Source organism: Buteo buteo, chromosome 2 (assembly GCF_964188355.1).
Source record: "Buteo buteo chromosome 2, bButBut1.hap1.1, whole genome shotgun sequence".
NCBI classification, from domain to species: Eukaryota; Metazoa; Chordata; class Aves; order Accipitriformes; family Accipitridae; genus Buteo; species Buteo buteo.
In genome coordinates, this window is record NC_134172.1 from 74,600,953 (window position 1) to 74,626,539 (window position 25,587).

General features: G+C 36.6%; 1 protein-coding gene across 3 annotated transcripts in view; it reads left to right on the forward strand.

Annotated features, from left to right (window-relative positions):
• Window positions 1-25,587, forward strand: part of GNAS (GNAS complex locus) — a 161,628-nt gene that overhangs the window by 84,152 nt on the left and 51,889 nt on the right. For all 3 annotated transcript variants that reach the window (XM_075020176.1, XM_075020187.1, XM_075020195.1), the window contains exons 3-4: window positions 17,577-17,631; window positions 17,717-17,836. In XM_075020176.1, coding sequence (XP_074876277.1) covers window positions 17,577-17,631; window positions 17,717-17,836 — 175 coding nt within the window. The remainder of the gene's footprint in view (window positions 1-17,576; window positions 17,632-17,716; window positions 17,837-25,587) is intronic.

Consider the following 25,587-nt stretch of genomic DNA (forward strand, 5'->3'; position numbering starts at 1 on the left):
GAACGTTTGTCCAAAACATCAGTGAACCTTGCTGGTTCTAAATGGTACCTTCCTGGTTAAATGAACTCTCCTGGTGCCTAAGGTGGGGTTCCCTGGAAGTCCAGGATCGTGGTAGATTGTGGCCTGTGGGGAACGTTCTTCACTTCCAGCATTTCCTAAGCAGATTTAAAAAAAAAATAATTTTTTTTTTTTATGTTTTGCCTGAAATGTTTGGGGTTTTTTACTGATATTTTAAATGGGAAAGACTTATTTTGGTGGTATTTGTTTTCAGCAACCTATTTGTTAACCTGAGCAGTTGTTCAAGTCTTCTCTTTTATACCTCATATGTTCAGGCTTAGGTTTGCACAAACGGGAACTGAGTAGGCAATGAATCAGGTTATAGATGTTCTGTATCTACTCTGCTCAGTTTGAATATAAATAACTCCACAAGGAGCGAAGACTCAGCCTCTTGGTGTTTGCTGGGAAGTAATCTGCGTAAGAGGAAAATCTTATGGAAAAACTACTCTGCCAACTTAAAAAAAAAAATTGCTTAGAAAGTACTATCTTGTAAGATTGAACTGCCTGGCACAGAAGCAGATTTTGTAAGACACATGAGACAAGAAGCTGAGAAGAGAGGTTTTTTGTATCTACCCATCTGCTTAGGGCTGACTTAGGAGGAGTTCAGGAGTCGGTCCCAACCGTATGCCTTAAAACCGTAGTTGTGTACTGTATTCAGTTAAGCTTTTGTAACTAGAAATAGCTTGCTGTGACACAGTTAAGGAACTGTAAAATTGAATTGTGAAAGTATTGTTCTCTTTCTATGCAGTTTAAGTGAATGGACATAACTGGAAATGTAATATTTAGGTAAGGGAAGTGTGTATCATGTTTTCAGATTAATTTCTACAGCTCCTCTGTAGGAAGATGGTTTTTTTTCCCCCTATTTTGTTAAATATATGGGATCTGTTTACTAAAGCATTTCATCAGTTAACTTGTAGTACAGTTTTATGTAGATTGGCTTAATCCACAGCAAAATTATTTCAGAAGTAGCAGTACAGAAACTTGTGCTTCCTTCAATAAATTAACTCCCAACTTTTCTGTAAATAGAGCCCTAGATGGCTAGAAATAAAATACATATCTTTCATGTCTTTTAGTTGACAGTGTCTTCTAAAGTCACGCTGGCAAGAAGAACAGGTAGGTAGAAACTGTTGCCTGAAACAATGCTTCCTGATGCTGGCTGAAGAATTTCACTAATGGGTTTAATGTGATGATGACTGTATCTGTGCTTGGAAGGAAGTGAGGGTATTTTTGTTGTTGTTGCCTGGTAGTATTTGATGTTTGTTTCCAAATATTTTTCTTGTATCATCTTCACTTCTGGTAGTGCAAAACTTTTAATAACTGGAAAAGAAATGAAAAGATTTCACATCATATTAAATATAATTATAGAAATTGGTGTGATACTTTAAAGGCAGCTGTTGCCTGATACGTGTTGAATTCTGGGCCATACCTCTTGCTGACCTGGTTTCAGGAAAACCTTTGTGTTACTGTCAGGATCTATTTACTTACTTGTTTTTTATTTAATTTTCAACATTGCCTTCCAGTCTAGGTAGAAAATAGAATATGATCTTACAAACTCCAGGTAGAAGACCAGTTTCTGTTTGGCCTTTTTAATTTATTATATTTGCGGGGGGTGGGGGTGGGTGTTCCTCCTATCAGCAAAGCGATTCTTATCCAGAGATTCTCAGCTGCCATGTGAGGGTCTCCCGGTGCTGGCTCCTCTCCTATCTCCTCCCAGGTGGGAGGGGAAGACTACAGAGTAACAATTAAAACCGGTTGACGTGTGGCTTTAACCTGTTTTAAGTGCACTGCTTATACAAGTGGTTGCAAACAGAGGTGGTTACAGTGTTAACATGGAGTAGTATGCTCTGCTGTATTTTTTCTAGACCTCTTCTGCCAAACTGACACGGGCGAAGTGACGGTTCTGCTTGGGTTTGCTGTCTTCTTCTGTTTTGATTGCAATTACATACACAAATAAGTATTGCGAAAATATTTTTTTTTCCTTAAACCATGGACATGGGAAATGGTTTATAAAGACACTTACATAAACTCTGCAGAAATAAAAAGTCCACATCATCAGCGGTAAATAGTACTAAAAGATCAGAGTTTGGCCTTGTTACCAGTGTGGTGTAGCCTTTGAGACCAGTTCGGTTTTGGTGTCAAGTTGCTTTTGGAGAACTTCTTTATGCACAAATGTGATTATTTGCACTTTTGTCTTATGCTTACTCTTTCCAGTGCTGGCTTTGAAATTCAGCATGGTTGATCTCTTTTGCATGGCAACTTGATTATAAACAATTTTTGTGTTAGTTCTTGGGTTATTAAGAGAGTAACTTTGCTTGTGTAAGTTTGTCAATGTGTCTGTAAATACATTGGAATTTTACTGAGCGTATGAGGAAAGTGTGCTGACAGCTACAATTTTAATTTAGTTTTGATGAGTTTAATTTGGCTGTACCTAGAGACTGCATTTCTTAAGACCATAATTTCTTTAAGTGATTTTTCATTCCTGTTACTTTGTGAGGGACTTGGAGGGACTAAAACAGAGAACGCTTATTCAGAATGTGAAACTGATTGTCCAAAAACACTGGCAATTGCACAAGTAAGGTGAAATGGAAACTTTTCTTCCTGTAATTTTACAGTTTCAGGAGACATAGGTGGTGTTTGTAACAATAGGGAGATTTTAAAATACCAGAAATCAGATTTTAAAATTTATAGCCTTTTGTGTTAGGAGAGTCTGTGCTTCCTTGACTTCTTTGTTTAATAGTCACAAAAGTTTCCCGTGAGCTGTGTAGGAGGCGTGAATACTTCGGTTGTTCACTTAACAGATATAAACTATACCTTTTTCTTTTATGTTGAGGGCAGCCTGAACTTGATATGAATGACCCTTTGCTATAACTGAGCCAACATTATTGTACCTCAGAGCTTTAGGATTGGAACATGCTAATCTAGAGGGCAAAGTTTTCTGTTCCCTTAGAGGAAAGCGTCGCTCAAGTGAGGTTACGGGAGGTGTTCGAGCTTCGGCGTTGCAGTTACTGTCTGCAGAGGGCTGAATGTCACCTAGTGAGGTGGGGGGACCTTTTGTAAGAAAAAGCAGGTGTTGGTTTAGACGAACAAGCTTTTTTCTGCTGAAATATTGTTAGAACGATGTTAAGACTTGTGCAAGGTTTTCCCTTGCAGCTCCCTGTTGCGAGCCTTGTTCAGTCCCCAGTCCCCACAGTAGTATTGCATTGTTGTAGCTGGTCTGAGCACTTCCCAGCTATGGTAAGCAATGCAGTCCACGTCTCGTGCAACCTCGAGTTTTGGCACAGTCTCGTCTCAGTAAAAATGTACTAGTAACATTAGTGATATGGGAGATGCAATATAAATAGCAATGCAGTCAGGTTACTTGGAACTCTGTATGTGGGGGTTTTGATTTTGTGATACAGATGCTTTTTTAATGGAAATAATACTGAATTTTGCTTGCTTGAATTCTCATTGTCTCGTGTCACAATATAGTTGTTTCTTACTACATAGAAATGAGCAAGTAGTTGTGTGACTGTGGCATTAATAAACCTGTCCTTTATAAACGTGATGTTGGGTGTTAATCTGTGAAGCTTCATGTGAGCTGTAAGAATAAACCTCAGTGTTTAGGGGTAGTGGAGCTAGGTGTGTTGTTTCTAGCGAATGATGATAGACTTGCTCTGTTGAGGTTTACCTGCTCACTGATGCTTGTGCTACGTGTAAGGGAAGATCATTTAACAGTGATTGGGTCTTCAGAAACAATATTTTAAAACCATCCTGAATAAAGAAGAAACTGCTTTGAATTCTAGTTTGGAACAGAATCAAACAGTGTCTGTGTCTGAATCTAGAATAACAGAGCCCTGGTTAACCAGTATGTTGCTGGAAGCTGTGAGGACCGTGAACTTCACAAGATGAAGTACCTTCCTTATTTTAAAGATGGGAAAATGTGGTAAAAGCATTGGCCACACGAACCTGAAATAAAGATGACCTGAGCTAGGAGTTGTGTGTGATGCTGAGCAATTCGCTCAGAGAAGAGTAATGCTATGTAGTTTTTTTGGAGGCATGGGGTGTGGTGTTTTGGGGGGGTTTTTTGTTTGTTTTGGCTTGCTTTTTGGCTTCTGGTATATAGGAGCCTAATATGATGCTTTGACCTCCTAAACGTTTTTTTTTGTTTGTTTGGTTGGTTGGTTTTTGTTTGTTTGTTTGTTTAGAGAAAAGCTTACTTCTGTCATAGTTACTCTGAATTGCCTTTTGGAGACATAGTCACTTTGCCTCCATTCCCTTATCTACAAGGATAATAAGCTTGTGCTGTCACACAGTACTGCTGTGATAGATGTATACAAGTGAAGTACTAGAAGACAGATAAGCTCATTTGTTATACAAAAATAATTATAAAAAACTCTATTGTGATAACTTAAAAAGCATTTTAAGTTAGAAATTGTCAGAATTATTATTAAAACTGTTAACAGTAATAGCACTACAAAATGTGTTGATGTACCACACTAGAGACACTGTTTTAGTAAGCTGAGAATTCTGGCAAAAATTAGAGACTCTGCAGTGACATAGATTCAAAGCATTCTCTTTTTGAATTGTATTTAAGGGAATTTTAAAGTCCCCTAGTAGTGTACTTCATTTTCTATAAATTCCATCTAATAAGTAGTAGTATATAATTCCCTTGCTGAAGATGTCTCAGAAAACATAATCCACAGAAAAGCTATTTATTTTTGTGTTCTCTTTGGTGCGTGTTCACCAGCAAGTTAAAAAAAAAATAAATTAAGGAAAAAAAGAACCAGAAGAAAAGGAAAAAAAAAATAGTGAAACCCAAACCTAAACACACATTTGTTCTTAATCATACTTGTTGACAAATCGAGTGAAATAGCTGTATTAATTTTAGGTTCTATTAGGAACAGTCAGAGCAAAAACTATACTGTACTAAATTTTGAGTGGTAGCAATCAGGGAGGGAATAAATTTTAGTTTAAAGGTCTGAGACAGCATTAGAATCAAGACAGACCTACAAGTGACAGTCTTGCGTGGCCTTTGTTTTCCCTGCTCTTGAAAAGAAGTTTTGAGTTCCCCTCACTTACACTGCAAGAAAAGTACAACAGGTTACTTGGCTGCTTTGTTTTTATATCCTATGGTACACTTATGTGATACGATGGGGAAGAAAAGACAAATAATAATCAGCTTCAATTTTATTCCACTCTAAAGTGAGGAAGAAGTTTGGAATTCTTGAAATGTTTGGCAGAAGAGATTTGTTTTCCAGTTAGCCATACATTTCCCTTCCACATTTGTTATTGGCTGGGGATTTGGTAGTAAGCAGACAGAAACTGTAACATTACCTTTGGTATGGGGGGGTAGAGTTGGTCCCTGGGTACAGGGATCATTTAATTGCCTTTTACTTCTTCTCCATTGTTTGTTTCAGAGCAGATATTACTTGATATTATATTAGAAGCTGTTAGAATTCACTGTACATTTGGGACAATATGGCTATATAACCAAAATTTTTCTGGAGCTTTTCCAACTTGGGAGTACAGGGATAAAACTAGATGACTCTTACGTGTTACTATTTAGTGAGACTGATTTGATCTCCTGGCAGATGTCTGTAAAGGATTTTTCAACTTGTTTCATTCTCTTCTTTTTCAATAAAACTGTTTTTTAAAATTTGGTAACAATTTTTGGAGCCATATTCAGATAAAACAAGATCCAGAATTTTCTGGTGAGTAGTTCAGAGATCAAGTCAGTCACCTGTGATTTATAGAAGCTGTCCTAGCTTGAAATTTGCAGAGCAGGTGTTTGGTTGTTTTTTTTTTTAACATCCTTAACATTGACTGTATAAAATATTTTAAAGAAATCATATTTTTACTTAAAAACACCTGGATTTGCCACACATTATACATGTACAAGAGAGGCACGTATACAGCTTTGAATATCCAAAATAATTGATGTTACAGAGCAGTTACTGAACTGTTAAGCCAGTTACAGTTGAAACTGTGCTATGCTGGTGTCTGTACAGGCAAGCTTACATTGGAAAGGCTGTAGTACTGATGTTTTCAAACAAGTGTAACTAGTAGCAAAGCTTTTGGTCTTTTCTGCGTAAAGACTGCTTACCTATGATCCCCTCTGTTTCAAAGCACAGTGTGATGGTCATAGGTGACATATGGCCACAACGCAGAGCTGTCAGAGAAAAAGAAGGAGAAACTAAAGATACATGGACATCTTGCACATGAGAACTTGCATTGTATTTTATCTTCAAAGACTGCAGAATAACTCGCATCTCTGTGTTTACATAAGCAGAGCTGTGTTCAACTCATGGTAAATGTTGCTTTCAAAGCTTTTATAACTTAATTGTTCAGTGGAAGAATGCTGCTTTTTCTTCGTATAACATAGGCCATGCAGCATTCTTAAAGGTTCTGCGCATTCTGGCCCCTATCCATCACAGTACTTAAACCATGAGTAGCCCTATTAAAGTTGATAGAATTACTCATGTGCTTAAAATTAAACATGTGCTTAAGTGCTTTGATGGATTAGAGCCAAAGTTGTCAGCACCTTGCCTTGTTATGTGTAGTGTTACACCTGCCTCCCTGTGCACTAGCCTGGATCTTTAAGGGACAGATTTTCAGATTTGCTCATTCCAATATGCAGTTACTCTGTGTTGTAAAAATGAGTTTACATGCACAATCATAGTAAATTCATACACTGTCTGGAAGTATAAACACACAACTACAACTCTTGAAATCTAACAGTACTTGACAAATTTCACAAGATTTTTTTTCTGGGGATTTCAGTGGGAATGTCATGCTAATTGTTTACATGGAAACATGACATCCATAGTGTTTTTCGCAAAACTAGCTTTCTATTGAAATCTGGATTTTAATAAAGTGTATAATGGAAATTACCATTTAGAAACAACAGCACACTGTTACAAATGACTGTGAACTGGAACTTCACAAAAGCTAAGATCAGTTAGGGGCTGTTCTAGTTTCTGCTGATAATGCTGAGTTTGTAAGCATTTAGCCAATTCTTTAAGGCTTATAACTAAAGTTACATGTACCAGCTCTTCATCCTTGGAGATAACTGTGGAAATCTTCCTTGATTCAGACTTTGTCAATGGTACAAATTCCAGATCCACAGCTGTAGAGAAAATAGTTGATTCAGTGAAAGCAGTCCAACACTGCCGTAAGAAATGTGTGGTGGACTAAACTTTTAACGTTAATATCTCGCTGAAATCTAAGGTCAGCTTTCAGTGACAGCTGCATAAGTTTAATAAACAGTTCCTGTGTTCCCTTCCAAATTGTCCCCCCTGGTTTTTGGGTGCTGAAAGTCTACATTTACTGTCTTAACTGCTTTCTTCTTCAGACTGTCATTCTGAACTCAGGAGGCTATCTATACTAAATCCTGCAGCATTTAGGAAATATAAAGGTTGGGGTCATTGAGAGTTTAATTGAATTTAAAAAAAATTAATGGGAAAAATGGTGAAATATGTTAGATAATTATTTTTTGAGTGAAGCAAAAGCAAAATTTTCAGGAAAATGCAGTCATGTTGCAGGTCATTTCACAATGAAGGGGAAGCCTTCTTTGTTTCATTCCTTGATTAATATTTGGAACTGAGTTTTAAATTGAAATTTATAGTTGAGTGAATATTTTCATGGTGGAATGTGTATTTTGAATTTTCTGTCCTAACTCACAAATGGTTTTTTTTAACTATCAATTGGTAGCAAATAGCTCTTTGCAGGTACCTGTTGTTACTGGTCAGATGACTCAATGATGCTTTGTATTTGCCCTGATCAGATGTATCTAAGAATGTCTGTGATCAAATAGCACTTAAATTTGAATCTTTGTGAGCACACGTGCATTTGAATATTGTAGTAATTTTCCCAGATGTTATGTTAGCAAACCTTGATTGCACACAAGTTGTTTCTGAACAACTAAAGTGTATGTCCCCCATAAGCAAAAAAAGTAGCTATTTCAGTTGTTCTTTTAGTGGAATTGGAAAGCTCTGTTATCACATTCAAAGTTCTTCGTGTATTTTAGTGGCCTTTAGTTGTATTAAAGGAAGAGATTGGAAAGGTTGAGCGAGAATAAAAGTAGGTAATTCAGACAAAAGTTACAGTGATTGCTTGTAGAAACATGTTTTGTAGAATTTACCTTGTCTCCGGTAGGGCACCACATTGTACAAATTTCAGCCTTCCCCTTTTTCTGTTTCTGTTGTACTATTGTCCTTTTGACATCTGTGTCTTACCTGCTAATGTGCAGCGGTTTGGATTAAAAACCTTCGGTTTTGTCACTGTTAGAGGCAAGCCTGTCTTCAATATCACATGCCAGAAATGTTTCAGATGATAGTGGACATCATAATCACTAAAAAAATAAGAGATTTTCAGGACTGACCATCTTCCACCTGTCCTGTTACTGTCTTCCCTACTGCATTGCATCTTGCCTGGGCTGGTCTGTGTGTATACTTATTTGGCATCCAGTGTTCCAGCCATTTTTATTTTAGGGCTTCTTTCCATTTAATATTGGCACTTAGCCATCTGTGTACTTTTTTAGTTTTAAGCAGCAGTGAAGTCATTAGCCATTATAGGAGCTATTCCTCTCATTCTTGTACACAAACCCCTGAAGAGCTTTGGGATGTGATTGCCCTCTTTGGAAAGCTTCATACCTAGTCCTGGCTGAAGAAATTACTAGCATACAGACATTTACAAAACAGTGTCAGAGCAAATGAAACTCATAGGGTGCTCATCAAATCAATGTTTCAAAGTTCAGACAACAGTGCTTTGAAAGTGCCTGAAAACTAGGATGAGAACAAGACCCCCAGTAACGCTGCCATAACCTGCCTGTATTTTAAAGCAAAGTCTCTGCAGTACCAAGGATGAATCGATGAACAGCACAGCAAATAACCCCAGTTTTAACAGAAGGTGCTGTTGATCCATGTATACTGCAGTGTCTGGTCAGTATGTACTCACACGACAGTGTTTTTTCTGGACATGAAGAGATCAATAGACCTAATCAGGTCACTCAGGAGACCGTAGTAGATTAGGTCTGCAGACAATTTGAAACAGCAGAGAGTAAAGTATGTCCTGAGAGGTGTCAGGTGCTGTATTTCAGTGCTGTTACACAGTTGGACATAAATGTTTCAAAAAGGTGATGGCCAATGCGCATGTTTCCTTTTTTTCTTTGTTAATGACTGCACTCACAGAGCTAAAAAAAAAATAAATTTAAAAAAATGTCTTTGTGCTTCCTGACAGCAGTTTGAAATGGTTATCTCAAAATAGTGAATTGTACAAGGTAAGATGATTCAGCAAGTTTGACTCAAATCCTATTCCTGCTGGTTCTGAGATGTCCTTCTGTACCAGAAAAGAATGACAAAGTGTATTCTGAAGACTCTAGCCTTGTTAATTATTGTATCGAGCATCTAGAGAGAATACTAAACTTTTGAGGACACCTTTTATTGTAATACGCTTAATTACCTGTACTCAGAGCAAGAAAATGAAACTGGTGTGTTATCCTCTGTATGCATGCCTGAAGAGCTAGAGACCAAGTTTGCAATTTACAAAGGTGTTTAATTGCATGGTATGAATTAAAGGGCCTTTGTCAACCTCATACATCACAGAGCTCTTTGTGAACACTTCTATTTTCATTCCTTACCTAAACTATTGCTAGTTAATTAGCTGAGGTAAATGGAGCAGTATAAGCAGAATTATGCTGCTTAATATTGGGTCTGTGATGGTCTCTTTGTGCCACTTACGGGTATAAAGGGGCTGCAAACCAGTTAAACTGGTTTTACATAAGAATCTGCAAAGCAGAAGGGGAGCCCCAAGGTGGCTGAGAGCCAGAATAGCATCTCTGTGCCACATCCAGCTGGACAGATGGTATGAGGAGGGTGCCATGTGCCTGGGCTGTTCCTCCCTGCCGGAGCAGCCTTTGGGAAGAGCCATCAGGTGTGCATCCCGCCACCCTCCTGGCTCCTTGAACTTCATCAGGAGCCAAACCTACCCACAACCAGTCTTAGCATCAGAGGGCCATGGAGGTGGATTAAAGTTACTCTTTAACCTTTACACCTGGGATGATGACACAATGAGCACAGGTAAAATAAACCTAAACATTGAGTTTATTAGGCTTATATTTAAGGATGCTTTTTTTTAGAGTTTTATAGTAATGTCATTATGGTACTGTTCCATAAGATAAGAAACAAGTCACACCCCTAGCCCCTAACACTCCAGTGTAAATAAAGATCAAAAATAACATCATCTGTGCTTTCACAGAGCTGTGATACGTTTTTTATCAATGCTTCAGTAATTTCTATTTCTTGCCTTTTAACTTAGAGTATGATTCTGTCATTCCATAAATAGCAGGTATCTCTTTGCGCTTACATTTCTTATCATATGTTCATCTATTTATGACCACACAGATGCACATGTAGCTCATGGAGGTAAATATTGTGATGTATTAAAACAAGCAACAGTAAAGCAGTTTATAGTGCTTTTCCCAATATTTAAAAGGGAACTTGTGAAAGCCCTGTATATATTGTCTATTCTATATATTGCATCACGTGTTTGTGTGTGTGTGAAAGTGATTATGCTTCAGGGGCTAATTGAACTAAGGTCTCCCAAATCATTTAGGTCACAATTAGATCTGTCCAACATAATTAATTTTTAACTGTGTCTTTAAATCAAAGTGTATTGTGACAAAATTGTTCAACCTGTTGGGTTTTTCTTTTTCCAAAAGGTGTTATTTACAGAGAAAGCAAATAGTCCATCCTCATAGCTGTTCTTTTTGTATTAATATTATTACTTCTCACAGTGAAACCTCTTTGGTAGCTAGAGGGTACAACTTGTTGTTACCCATATATACCCAGAATGTCGGAGAAATAAACCCAAGAATCTTCAAAGTGAAGTAGATGTTGGGGGGAAGAGGTGGTGTAAGAGGGAGACCATAGTATTAAGGAGGGGAAACTACATTTCTGCATCCAGCAGCAGCAAGGGTCTGTTGCTTCCAGTGAGATGCTTGATATGTACGTGGTCAATGTAAAGCATGGCATTGACTATGTAGAGTGCTTTAGATTACATTTTGTCAGCTAGCTATGCCTTTGGGTAACTTTATTTCATCTTACAGGGTGACAGAGTTATCAAGAACAAAGTATTAATGTGGTTAGAAAAATCTCTTTCAATTCTGCTGCAAGTGAGGACCCAACTAAATCATGTTTCCTGTCGGAAGCGGTACAGAGTTACTGCTGCGCTGCTGATGCACGGTAGCTCTTACCCCATGGTACTGCATGTGCTTGTCCTTTTTGTTCTTGAACAGTACAAAATAGAAAATCTCTTTGAAGTTGGCAGAATTACTGAGGTATCTCTGTGGTGTGATATAAATGAAGAGTTCAATTTGCAAATTATATTCAGTGGTTTTTGCTGTTGCGTTTTAGCAGTTTTGTCTGTAAAATTGGTACTTTGTCATAGGTCTAAGATGAATTATTTCAGCCTCACTCTGAATAGGCACCTATTTTCCCCTGTTTTCAAGTGCCTCTAACTTGGCCTCTGCCCTGTTTGCCATTCTAGCTGTTATATTTTGAGATAATTGCCATGTTGTTTTGTTAGAAATAACCCAGGCTGCTAAACCAAATTTATCTTATTGTTGAATTGTAAAGTACCGCAGAATTTTTGTAATGTGGATTGGTAGCAAAATCTTAATTGAACTTCCTTGCTTGTGGTCTTGTGTCTGAAGATGTTGACTGCACTGCTTTGTTTTTATGAGGTGGATTGGCAGGTAGTGCTGTTTGCATTTTTGTTAACTTCCATAACGTGCAGTAAACAAATTTTAATGCAGATTTTATGGAATGTTTATGAAATCCAAAAGCATGTTTCGCTGCATCAAAGACACCATATTTAGATGAATAGCTATGTTTAAAGCCCATGTGCCTGTGAAGTGCATGACTGCCTGTTCAAGAACTGAATTGTGTTTTAAAATGAAATTGATGTATTAACTTTTCATTTGCTTTCAATGTGTAGTTGCAATGGGCTTTTAAAGGTGAGCAGAAATGGGACAGCCTGTGGCTACTTCCCTGTATGTTCATGACTGTTGGTAATACCTGAAAGCAAACTGAGATGCACCTGTGTTGAAACACAGCAATGTCATTTTCTACTACAAAAAGCCAGAGGCAAATTAATTGTTTTGTAAGATTTTTATTCTGGCTCTTACACTTGCAAGTTGATTCACTTAACTGGCAGTGCTTTGCACAGGCAAGGGAAGCTTTTCGCTAGATAGAATTGTTATGTCAGCAAGTTCAAGAGTGAGCAAAGTTTGACAGTGCTTCAGAAATAAAGGTAATTTATGCATTATACCAATCACTGAAGGTGATAGAAGTCAGACTGTTTACAACCTTATAAAGAAGACAAAGGCTAACACTTTTTATTAACATTATGTGATTACATTTTAATATGCCCTATTAAAATGGTCTATATATACTCTCCAGGCATGTACATTTTGCAATACAAGTTTAAAGAGAAACTTTCTGCTTTTTTTATTATTTGCAACAGCATCCTGAGAACTACAAACAATTGGGAACATAATTAATAAAGAACATTTTAACATGGTTTTGGCGGTTTTATATAATACAAGGCCAGTCATTCGCTTGGTGTGCTCTGCCCATGCTGTTACATACCCTTCAGGATTCTAGACAAGCTCGCTTGTGGTGAAATAATGTATACACACTATTAAATTGCAAACCATTATGTGGCATTATTTGTTATGTTAAGGCTGCACCTAGGCTATCGTGTTAAAAGACAAACTGAGAAAGAAAATGAAGTTTTGCAAAAATGAAAGGTAGCATTTATATCTGCAATATGCAAAGAACGTTCCAATATTTTGTATTCACATTGTAAGTATTCATGTTCCAGGATATGTTCCTTTTTTAGGCCATGTTCATAGTAGGATTAATTGGCAATCATCACTGACCCTCATTAAAAGCCTTTTTCTGTTGCATATTATCTGATCAAAGTCTTTTTACTTCCACTCAAATGATGCATTCCACAGCATTAAATTTACCTCTTCACAGTGTTCTTCATGACATGTCTAACGTTTGGTTCCTAAAATATTCCTGCATTTAAAGTGTGGAGTATCCTGTATAATCAGGGGATTTGGGGGAGATGTGGGGAGGGTTTCCCCACTAACTTAAATAATTGATATATGTTAAAATTATAGTGCTATGTTATCATGGCTATCTTTCCTTCTAAAGGAAAAAAAAAATTATTGTTGTTGCTTTGCACTCTCCATGTTTGGGATTTTTTTCTGGCTATCTTATCATGGGTTTGTAGGGTTTAAAGAAACATATCATTTCATTTCTGTTCATAAAATCTATCTACTTTTTGCTGGAAAAAAGAAGTAATATGCTACATTCTGATTTAAAACTAGGTAGTTTGTATTTTTCTCTTCAATCTTGCCCGAATTCTGTGCATTGAACAGAACTTTGCAACAAGGCATACATGGCTTCTTAACCTATTAGTAGGACCAATAAATTCAAACTTCTTTGCTTTCAGGAATTTAGATTATTGTCATAAAGGGGTCACAGGATTTAGTACTACTTTTTTTCTTCTATTTTTTTTTTTAATTCTTTAACATGTTTTGTTTTGACCATTCATTTCAGCACTGAATTTCTTTAACTTTTCTACCTGTGAGATGTTTATACTGGGTGAGCTGAATCCGTGGTCCTCTGGAATGTTCTTTTTAAACTGTAAATATTTTTTCCAAGTTTCAAGTAATGGTTTTTCATATTATCTGGAAAGTAAACCAGAAATTAACATTAAAATTAAATTAGTTTACTTTCTGATAATGTTTGGTAGTGTGTTCATTGCATGTAAGATTTGACAGTCTGAGTAAAAATGTTGCCATTTTAATACTAAAGCTCAGCCACAGGTGGAGAAGTTCTTTACTAAATACTGATTGGGTTTGTTTTCAAGGAATATTTGATTTTCCTGACCTTTTTTGTCATTCTGATTTCATGTTATTTGAATTAAAATCTCATCTTTTTTTTTTATAGTACCTAAAATAGACTTTATTAGTTTTCCTGAAAGCTATGTGCAGCTTTGCTTTGGCCCATTTAAATATTGAAAACAGCAGGATTTGAGATTTTTCTTATAATCCTCAACTAATAGAGTTTAATGCTTTGTTTGGCCTACCCTACACAGCCTAAGCAAAAGTTTTAAACAAGATTAAAAATATGACCTTATTAACCTACAGCATCTAAAGATACAGAACAGGCCTGCAGAGACAGCAGTCGTTCATTAGGCAGGATAGCATGGTGCTATTCCCAATCTCCTCAGTCTGTTCCAGAGGAAAACATTTTGGCTGCCCAGCTTTTTTCTTTAGTAATTTTGGCCATCATGCTGGCACCCAGGAATAAGAAAGAAAAAAGCAAGAATCTGTTTCTAAGTTGGATATTCAGTCTTCATGGTTGGGGAAAATAAAGTTCAACTGTGGAAATTCGAGGTGCAACCTGTCTGGGGTTTCTCAGAAACAATTCTGGCAGAGCTAAGGGACAGCAGAGGTGGAGCTTAGCTTTTGTTTACTGTACTTCATTAGTCCCTGAATAAAATGAGTTTCACCTTTGGTTTTGTGAAGAGAAGTTACAATAGTATCTAAGCTGTTGGATGGGTGATTGATGAACACGTTGCGTTCCAGAAGAATAAAGTATCTCATTGTCATGGAAAATTTATGCTTAGTAAACATTATAAAACACAAAATGACATGATACATTCATTGCTGTGTAATAAGATTCCTTGTTTACTGGGCATGCTATAGGGCCATGGCAACAAAACCAGAAATAGGAACTATGAGTATTCTTGTTGTAAAGATGATGATGGTTATCAAGCTGTTTGTTGCTTGCTGTAGCTCTACATCACTCCATATTCATTATCGCTTTGCAGTGCCACTAGTAGCGTGAGGATCAGTGAAGAGGTGTAAATGTGAAAGTTTGACTAAAACTTATAATAAAAATAATGTGATTTATTGTATGGTATGGAAGAGTCAGGTAAATATGCATTTAGCTGATGCTTTGAGACAGTTATCTCCAAGTGTTCCAGGGGAGAGAATATAATTATAGTTTGCTTAAACAAACAAACAAACAAAAAAACCCCACACATAAACACCCCCCCCAACAGAAGACTCTCTAAACTTCTGTCTGTCTAATGATGTTCTGAAACAAAGCAAAATGACTGAATATTTTTTCTCGACTTAATGCTTTAAAAATACTGATATCTTGCTTAACTTTCAGCATATCAGTTGCCCTTTTGATCTCAATGGGGTGGAATCTGGATACATGTTCATTAAGTTCAAGACCCAGCTGAAAATTGGAGGCAAAATGAAGCTAAATTGCTTACACTGTTATTAATAAACATTTCCTGCTTTCATACCATTTATTTTTTTTAATAAAGGAACAAAATTTTGTGCCTGATGTTTTTGCAATCATATGTGCACTATCTGAAAAATACAGTACTTGTACACCTACCGTAAGTCTTGGTTTGTGGAATGGGGAATTTCTTAAGACCTGGGGCAATAGAAAACATTGAAGATGGGAAGGAAGAGGGTGAAAAGGCCTCAGTATTTCCTCTCTTTTCCTGTCTTATTTATTTTCCTTAGTTCAGTGCTTTTGGCCTTTCTTGGCTCACTGCCTTGTTCCCATCACCAGTGCCAAATCCCAAAAGCAAAAAAATGGTAGCCTTCAGGAATAATGTGGTCTGTAGGTAGATCAAGAAGTCTAGGGAAACCAAGAATTTACATCTGATGATTGATCATTTAATTTTCTTTCTGCATCGGGCTTCACTGACCTTCCTCGCCCTGGCCCATAGTTTTGAGAATAGATGCAGTGGTCAGTGATGAGGAGCTGATGTTTAGGGATAATTGCGTTTCTGTTTGGTAGAGTTCTGCTGCTGATTCAGACATGTTCTCCACACAGCTAAGTCATCCTGAATGAGCTGATTTGATGCTGCTGTTTGCTTTCCATCTGTAAGAGCAGCACTTGCATGCAACCACGCTTTCACAACTGTAGAATGTATAGTAAGATCCTCCACGTCTGTATCTAAAAGGCAGTGTAACATGCAGCTGGCATGGTGGTGTTTTCCTTGACTCTATCTTTTAGAAAAGTTGCATTGATCTTTCATTTGATAACCAAAATTCCCACCAGTCTTGTAGGTCTGCATCTGCCTTATTTAATCAGTACTTTTTTTTCCTGCTGTTCTTCTGCCTTCTTGATTGGTGAATATGCTTTCAGTTTCATTTTAGTTGTTGGTTGTGAATAATTATAGAAAGGAAAAAGTGATAAAAAGCATTTGCAGTATGAGTACTTAATTAACTCAGTAAAATGAGTTTTTCAAGCTTTGGTCTGTAAGTTGAAAGTGCGAGCAGTACCTTTTTAAAGGGTAAAAAAACCCACATACTGTTGGTAGTTTGAAGTCTTTGGGATACTGTGCTGGAAAAATGTTAGTTTTCAAAATGAAAAAAATTAATAGTAGTTGGTATAAATATTCAGATAATGAAAGCATTCTGTAAAAACAGTTTAATGAAGATTAAAAGGTCACTAGACAATTTAGCTGGTTTTTTTTAGTAATTACATGGCTAACTTGGTTTACCTCAAAGTAGCAATTTTATGCTGCATATAGCAAGAAATTAATAATTAAAAATTTTGTCATGGTGCATTACAATTAAGTTAGAGTTTACGGGCTCAATACTAGTAAGACCTTTAGGATGCTAGTTCCTCATTACACCAAATGTTTGTTCATACAGTTCTTTTGATTGAACTGTTTAGCATTGAAAATAACTATTGTCAAATTTGACATAAAATACAATACAAATATAGTAGAGGCAATGTTTTACACTCTAGTTTGCTTCAGCCTGCAACGCTTTTTAATTTGGTTGCAGTTAATCCCAAATGATAGTGCTCATATAGAGCATTCCAAGTGGTTTTCTAGCCTACTCTTCAGCTTGTAGTTAAAAGGTAATTTTACATATTTGGATTGGCCCTTTATTATTTATTTTAGATTTTACATCCAAACTGTTAGTTTTACTGTCTCTGTCAGGTTGAGTTCTCCGCTCTAGCTTTTTCTGCTATGACATCATTTTTGTGTTTTAATTTTTTTGTACTTTGAGATTCTTTGGTCTCCTTTCCTTTGTTTTTACTTTTAATAACTTACCCATTTTTTTCTCTATTGTTTCTAGTTCATGCTTTTCTAAATAACTTCAATGTACGTCTAGTATTTTGCATTCAAATGAATCAAAATCAGTTTGATTTTGCAGAATGTCTTAGTCCCAGTCTAAGAGTGCAGTAAGTTTTTTATTTAAGCCTAATTAGATACTGATTTTTGGATACAAATAGATGTTTACTGTTTAAGTAGAAAAGTTATATTTAGTCAAGTCTGTCTACAAAAATGTTCGGTGACTGAGGGCACTTTAGTCAATACTGACAATATATTTTTGATAGAATGCTTTTCTAGTCCATGTTCTGTTTAAAAAAATATTCTGCTTTTATGGCTTATAAATTTAATAATGTATTTTTTCATTACAGGGAGAAGAAAATGAAAATTCAGGATATTAAAAACAATATTAAAGAAGCTATAGAGGTAAACTTAGGAGCTATTGTTTTTAATTATTCAAAGCTAGCTATTTAGACACTTTCTGCAATATTTTATTTCTGTTTCTTTGCAGACAATAGTGACAGCAATGGGCAATTTGGCACCTCCAGTTGAACTAGCCAATCCAGAGAACCAGTTTCGAATCGACTACATCTTAAATTTAGCTAACCAGATAGACTTTGATTTCCCACCGGTAAGTAAATAAGTCAAATAGGCTGCAGTCATGCTTTTTCGCAAATTGTTATGTTTCACTGCGCTGTAGTAAATATTTACAAAAAACAGTGAGCTGCTCTTTGGGAATTACTACAGTAGGTGTCTTTGGTCAGTGCTAATCAAATAAAGTATAGCAACACAGCTAAAATATTTAGGCTGATCCTTTACGAACACAGAGACCTTTATCTAGTTTCTTGTGCCATACTGAAATCATCTGCAGAGTGAAGATGGACAGGGCTGGCAGTTAAGTTTGGATATTGTTGGGAATTGCCCTGCCCAAAAGGAGTGAAGATACGTGCAGCAGTCTGTTGATGATTAGCTGGCATTTAGTGATACTGTATTTCTCTCTTTTGGAAGAATAGTAGAGTTTTCTTGCTGATTCAGACATGTTCTCTGACAGCTGTGTCAGCCAGACTTTCTGCGAAGGCTCCACATACTACGTCCTTGCCCCAACCCTCCCAGTCCTAGTTAATCATTCAAAATGCCAGCAGTCCCAGGGTAAATGCAGAAAGTATAATTATTTGGTTGGTGGTATAACTCTGTGCCCACTCACTGTGATTAATTTTTACTGTATCTCAACTAGGCTAGTAGCAGAAGCCCATGAAAATACAGTTTGCAAACACTGAACTTTTAAGCACTGAGAAGCTATTTTTCACTAATTGCCATGAGGTACCTTATACTGGCAGTAATACAGGAGTGTTTCAAGGCTTGTATTCTCTCTCTGTGCACTGTTCCAGAGGGCTGAGGGTAGAAATTATGATGAAGTATCAAAATCATGATCCATTTACACCAGAATTTTGTATCCAGCAGTAGTCCGTCCCAGATGCTTGAAAGTGCAAGTGGAAATAGTAGTAAGGTGTGGGATAGTTTGCACCACAGCAAGGTTTTCGTAATCCTGATTTGTAAACATTATTGAACAAGCTAGTCTGTGAAACCAATGACAGTTACCTTTTGCAACTGTTGCTGCTTCTGGGAATTTCTCTGCTTTGGTCAGCCTTTATTAAAAGAAGAAAACAAACAACCAACCAAAACCACATACTTTGTGTGCAAGACAGAAGTCAGGTGCTATTACCAATTAACTGGCATTGTAATCTTCAAATCCAGTAATTTCAAAGTTCAGCAGGCACAGACAGGTTGATAGAAAGGGGGATGTATGATTCCTCTCTAGCACATAAAATGTAATATTAGTAAATTTATCTTAAAGAATCTTAAATAAATTTGAGATTTTGAGATTTTTAACTTGACACCTCTTTAATTTTGACACTTGAAAGTATTATTCGTAGGAGGATTTGGTCCCTTCATGGATGATCTCTTCTGCTAGGGGGACAAAAAAAATGGTGCTTTGAAGATAGTTTTAGTGGAATATTCGAGAGAAAAGACAGTGGCTCCTTACTCCACCCTGTGTGCTCTTGAACTGGCTGCGTGCCTGCAGCTCTCCTACTGCCCATTGTTTTGTGATAGTTCAGGTTGTGATCTGTAACAATGCTGTAACAAGTTCCTGTGACCTACCTTGTACTGAAATACTTGATTTTCCTTGTCTCTTCTATCTCAGAGGGGTTTTTTTTCTTTTCTTCCATTCAACTGGAATGCAGTTATTTTTTAAAAATTCTTTTTCTTTCCCCTGAAAGGAAGGGGTAATTGTGTAGTGGTAAGTGAATAAGCCAAGTGTGTATAAAAATTAATAATTCAGTATGTATCGTCTCTGGTAGGATACATGGTAGCAAGCCCTTGATGTCTAAAGCAATAGAAATACACTTACTAGTCCATAAATAATTTCAAGTTCAGTGAAGAGTCTTTGATGTGTTGAATGACACACAACTTCAGGAATAACAGTGCTCCAATAAAACTAGCTTTTCTTCTCTGAGCAAAGGTACTGTGTTAAATTTTTAAGCCCTGAGTCTACAGAGGTTTAGGTGTGTGCATAACTTTGACTAGTGGCTAGCTTCATTGGCATGATTAACTAATTCATATGTAAATGTTTTTAGGGTTGAGGTTTTAAACTGGATGATATACATTAGCCACTAGGTTAGGAGCCACTAGGAAGGAATATTGTTGGCTCCCTCTGCCCTCAGTGATTATATAAACTAATATGTACCTGATTTCCGATTTTGTCTGAACGTAGGTTATAGTCCTTTGGAACCTGAAAAACAACCTGCATTTTAATTGCGTATTTTAAATCAAGTTAAGACCTAGAATGTCCCTAGATGCCAATTCTCAGTGCATGGTATCAGAAATACACGATCCTTCAGTACCTCTATAAAAATAATTTTGACTTTGTTATAAATTAATTAAAAGTACTTTGAAGAAAAATTAATTTTCTGTAAATGGAAAGGATAGCCTTATGCTAGTTATGCTTTATATCTAAGGAAATCGTGATTATTTACTTTCTCCTCCAGAATATCATAAACTGGCAGCTAAACCTTTTTCTATATAGAGTATTAATGCAGAAGAAGGGAGGGGAATTTGAAGCAGTGTTATCAATACGTGATGCTGTCTGTTTTGAGTTGTAGAACTTGCTTTCTGTCTCTTCCATTTTCTTCATGGGGAATCATATTTCAGCTGTTATGAAGGCATATTTTCCTCAGTGTAATATTTGATGCTGCTCTTGTTGGCCATAGGAAGAACATGAAGGTAGGGAGAAAGAACACTCATGTACCAAGGAGATATTCTTTGAGGGTTCTGAGTACTTAGCGCCATACTCTTAAAAATACAAGTCTGTTTTGCTTCCCTTTAAATGCCCATTCATCTTTTTCTAAACATTAATTTAGCAAGTTCTCCAGAAGGCAACGCACAGACATACAGAGTTTAGCGCTAGGATTGTGTAGTTTCTTCTCCAGCTACAGGGGTTCTTCTTTATAATGTAAGAGGCTTCATCCTTCTTCTGTACATGAAGGAGTAGTTCAAATGAAGTTTAAAGTCCACACCAAAATCTGTGTTTGTAATTACCTGTTGTACAGGAGCTAGAATTCAAGTTTCCTAACAGCAAGGTTCAGTGTAGTGTGAAAGGCAGAAGAAAGCAAAGGAAGAATGTGGGAGCTTTACAGTGTGATGTTAGTATAGGGGTCTGGCTCTACACGTGTAGGATTCAAAGAGCAACTTTTGTATTCTGATATTCTAATTCTTTTCTTAGTTTGTGTCTCTGGCTGGCAGTTTTTGACTTACAGGAAATGTGTGTCATTTGTATACAGCATATTGTATTGAATTAAAAAAAAATAAAAAAAACAACTCGATTTCAAAACAATGTTGGTACAGTGCAATGCTAGGTTAAACATTCCCTTTAAAATTGAAAATTTAGGATGTTGGAGATTTATTAATTCAGCATACTTGGTATTAAGCAATTAGATTTCTTGAATACAAATAGTAGCATATGGGGAAAGGAAAAGAGTAGTACTTACTGAAAGGAATTCTGTCCACATAATCATGTTCATCATTTAAAGTATCGCAATATTTAGTAGATCAAATCTGTAGCTCCTTTTGCAGTCCTTCCGTGTTGTTTCACCATACCGCTATTGGCAAGAACCTAGCAGAGTTTCACTCTCAGAGCCGATGGTCTAATTTGTCTTTGGTATGTTTTCAACAGACATGTTCTAAAATGCAAATTAGAAAAAGAAACCCCAAACTATGTGACTGAAGTGAATTGATAGAGGCTAGGAACATAACCATATTGAAAACCTGCGGAGAATGCTAATTAGTAATATTCCAGGCAAAACAACTAAGTTCATGTTTTTACGTGAAGTATTTTCTGCCTTAGCTTATTGTGGACTTCTAAAATAGCTTGAGGACATAATATCTCCATGGGTAATGGAGTGCTGTTCTGATTTAGTTTTGCAAAAGACTTTGCTCCTTTTGGAGGTAAAATCTATTCTTATTAGGCTTGTTGCACAGCCTTTTCTTAGAGCAGAGCAGAATGGAAATAACAGAATTGTAATCAGGTCCATGTAATCTATTGTTATTATGAATAGCACTGATAAATACTGTGTGTAGTATTCTATTTGCATCACTGGGAAACATTCTTGCTAAAATGACAGGACATTAAATGACTAAGTCTTGCAAAAAAAGTCTAGCCCTGCTAGTTTGCATGAACACTGAGAATAACAGGGAGGTCATGCTTTCCATAGAGAATTACTGAAAGCAGAACTCAATTTTTTAAAAAATACTACAGTACCAATTTTTTATGAAAGATTATCATTTAAGGAGGACCATTATTGTTGCCTTTATTCAAGTTGGATTTTTATCATGCGATTAAATTGTCACTGGCCAGCATGATGACTTTAAGCAAAGGAAAAGAAAGTTGAAGAAAGAAAACCTCCAAGTTAATCAAACTGAAGACATTTGAGATAACTGAAGCATTTAATTTTAATAATTGAGCTGACTGTGAATGCGCATTAGTTAAACCCTTAGAAATGAGGTAGTAATCTATGTGTTGATGTATTGGTACAGATCTGAAGGCATACATGTAATTACTGCTGCTGGGCTTGTGTTTTAAGATTACATCATGATAAATAATTTTTAAAAAGAATAAATTTATAAGTGATTTAGAAATTATAAAATGAACTATGCTTATAATTGAGGCTCTCTAATGAAACAAGCAGTGGTTTGCTTGAGCAGTAAATTTGAGACCTTGCCCAAGTTTGTGCTAGAACTGCTCTTTTAGTTATCTCGCACTAGCTAAATTTTGTAGGAGTAAATTTTACTCTAACTTTCTGTGTAACCAGATTAATACATGCTTTACAGGGTAGGTGTGACGTGTAAGAACGAAGACCTTGCAAATCAAAATTTCAGGCTTTTTTAACAACTGTTCCATCAGTTAAAATGGAAGAAAAAAACCAAATGATGCTTGTAGTTGAGGCTTCCTTAATGGCATTTCTGTCACTATTGTCCTTTGATGCATTCAGCTCAACACAATTGTATGTGTATGTTTTCAATGTCAAAAATCAACCTTATAAGTATTTTCAATAACTCTGACTAGCTGTATATCTGTTTCAAATATAGGGTGATGTTGGGTTAGCTGGGTTGTAGAGGTGATATTTTTATTCCTGTACTGCGTGCCAGACAGTGGTTAGGATATTTTCTCCATCCCTAGTACCAACTAGAATAGTGGTCTTTTTCTCATCCCTTTCTTTTTGCTCTTTTAGAAGAGGAAAGGAAATGCTCTCGTTCTGTGGACATTTCTCTTTCCATGATCAACCAATTTGAACCAAGCTGCCAAATAAAACCTATTTGTATTGGGTCACAGTCCCTTTATAATTCTCTTGGTTTAATGAAATATTCAAAATAGCAGAACAGTATATACAACTGCCTATTTTTAATTGATCTGGAGTCAGCTGAAGAAGATGTCTTTTGAAAATACCATAACAACTTCAGAAAGATTTCAGAATATTAGCTATTGAAATGCAAAATAACTGGGGAATCACTCCAGCCTATGGCTCTCTAGATCTAGGAAAATACATGTTCAGAAGAGACACGATCATTTTTAGGGTGTTGGTGAAATTATCTGCAGGTTTTTTGGTCCCGGTTTATTTTTTATTACACTGCTCCATTGTAGTTATCTTGAATCTCTCACTACCAGTGCTACTGAATAGGGTTTTTTTATGGTTTCTGAGTGGTGTCCTTGAGGCCGAGCTTCACCACATGCTGGCTTCAACCTCAAAGCCAGCTTAGCATCCCCTCTGCCCACAGCCATCCCTTCCCTCTCCTCCACACCATGATGTGCCACCCTTACTTGCACCAAAAAAACCTCCATTTGGTCCCCAGCATAAATCAGACCATTGAACCGATCCAGGTTAAAAATAACCCTGGTAACCCTTACTCCTCTCTCTTCTATTTTGGGGAGATTATTTTTAACAGGGATCAGTTTTGAGGGCTGGTTTATGACATGGCCTGTAGGCAGTGTGGTACAAATGAGGTGGTACAAATACATTAATGCACAGCAGGGTCAGAGGTGGGGGTAGGAGTCCTTAAAATGTTTTTGATACCAAAGAAAGTAACAAGAGTAAGAATCTCAGTAAGAAAAGATGTGAACTGGGATCTCTTTGCTGCCAAAAATGTTCCTTAATTATGTAGGCAACAGAACAAAATTATCTGTCCCTGTAGATAATCACCCTGATGTGTATAATGATAGATATATTATTATTCCTGTCTAAATACATCATGAAAGAAGAAGAGAGCTGTTCTGGTTTGACAGCATCACTAGCTTTATAATGTAATGACAAACGTATTCACTCTTAATGGGGGACATTTCCCATGAGGCTATCTTAAATGTCACAGATTTTGGGGTGTGAAAGTAGGCAAAACATTTTCTCTGGTGGGAATACCCATGGGAAGCTGGGAGCACTAGTGGGACACAGAGCCTGATTTCTTGGGTGTCTGGATAATATTGTATGCAATTTGGGCAGCTATCACAGTGAGAAAATTTGGGGATTTTGCTTTTTCTTGTCCAGACTCTTTATGATTTTGAGCAAGTCACCTCAGTGTCCTGTATACTTTTTTTTTTTAATGCCCTATGTATCTTGTTATCTGTAAAATAGTGATAATATATGTATCTTGGAGATGCATCTTGAGGTGCAAAATTGGTAGAAAATGTGGATATGTGAAGTACTTTTAACTCAAGAATGTTAATGTTGTTAACAAAAAGGAATGGATAGTAGTACAGACAGTATCAGCAGAGTGATGTGGTACTAGATCCTCTGAAATCTTGACTCGCTCTTTTTTTAAATCTCCCATTATCTTATCTACACAGAGCAGCTCCTTCTAAATGGACTTCTAGGTAATCCAGTTGAGTTTACTTGATCGGAGTTTAACAGGACTTAAATAAAGCTGGTTTTCCTGTCCTTTAATAGTAGAAGTAAGTTCTTGAATACAGATTAATTAAAGAGTTCTTTTGAAGCCTTCTTTTAATATAGTGACTCTGAGGTAGGCAGCCACTTAATTTCACTTCTGTTTCTCATAATTAAAACATGTATAACTAGTAATGATTTGCAAATGAATCTCCTGAAATCTCTGGGTTTTGTCCAGATGGATAGATGCCCTATATGAATGTTTTAGTCTTATGGATGAACAGCAGTATCTAGCAAATTCTGGCATTGCTAACCAGTTTATTGGAAGTGATCTTTTTTAATTTCAGCTTCAGTCTGCAGTACCTTAAATTTTTGTTAGGCTGTGAACTAGCCCATTGCATCATACTAAGAAATATTATTTTCACACAAAGCTTTTTTCATGAATAATTGAAATGAAAATATATTGAGTGTAAGCATAAAGTAGTATCTGACTTATTTGGTGACTAGACATTATTTTAATGAGTAAGAGCAAATACTGTTAGAAAACTTAGTTTTTAGGTTCCCAAACAAATTTCCTGGTGGCCATCTTTTTTGACAGCAGTTGTCATAGTAGTTGTTATCTGGAGTGGCAAGCTTTCGGATGTGCAGGAATTTCCCGGTGGTCCCACGTGGCCGCTGTAGCTGTGCTGGGAGCAGCTGCCTATGGTGCATGGTGGAGAGGCTCTCGTACTCCGGGATGTGTGCTGTGACTCAGGGCTCTATATGTCCCTTAGCAGCTGGTAGGTGAATTCAATACCATGCATTTTATTGGTCCTGATTCTTTTGGTCCAAGAAACAATAAAGTCTTTGGGATTTCTGTAGGAGCATGCATAATTTATGCAAACCTTTTTTTATTTACAGGAGAGAACTTGTTTTGGTTTGGTTTTTTTTTAAAGCAATTCTTTAGTAAAATGTA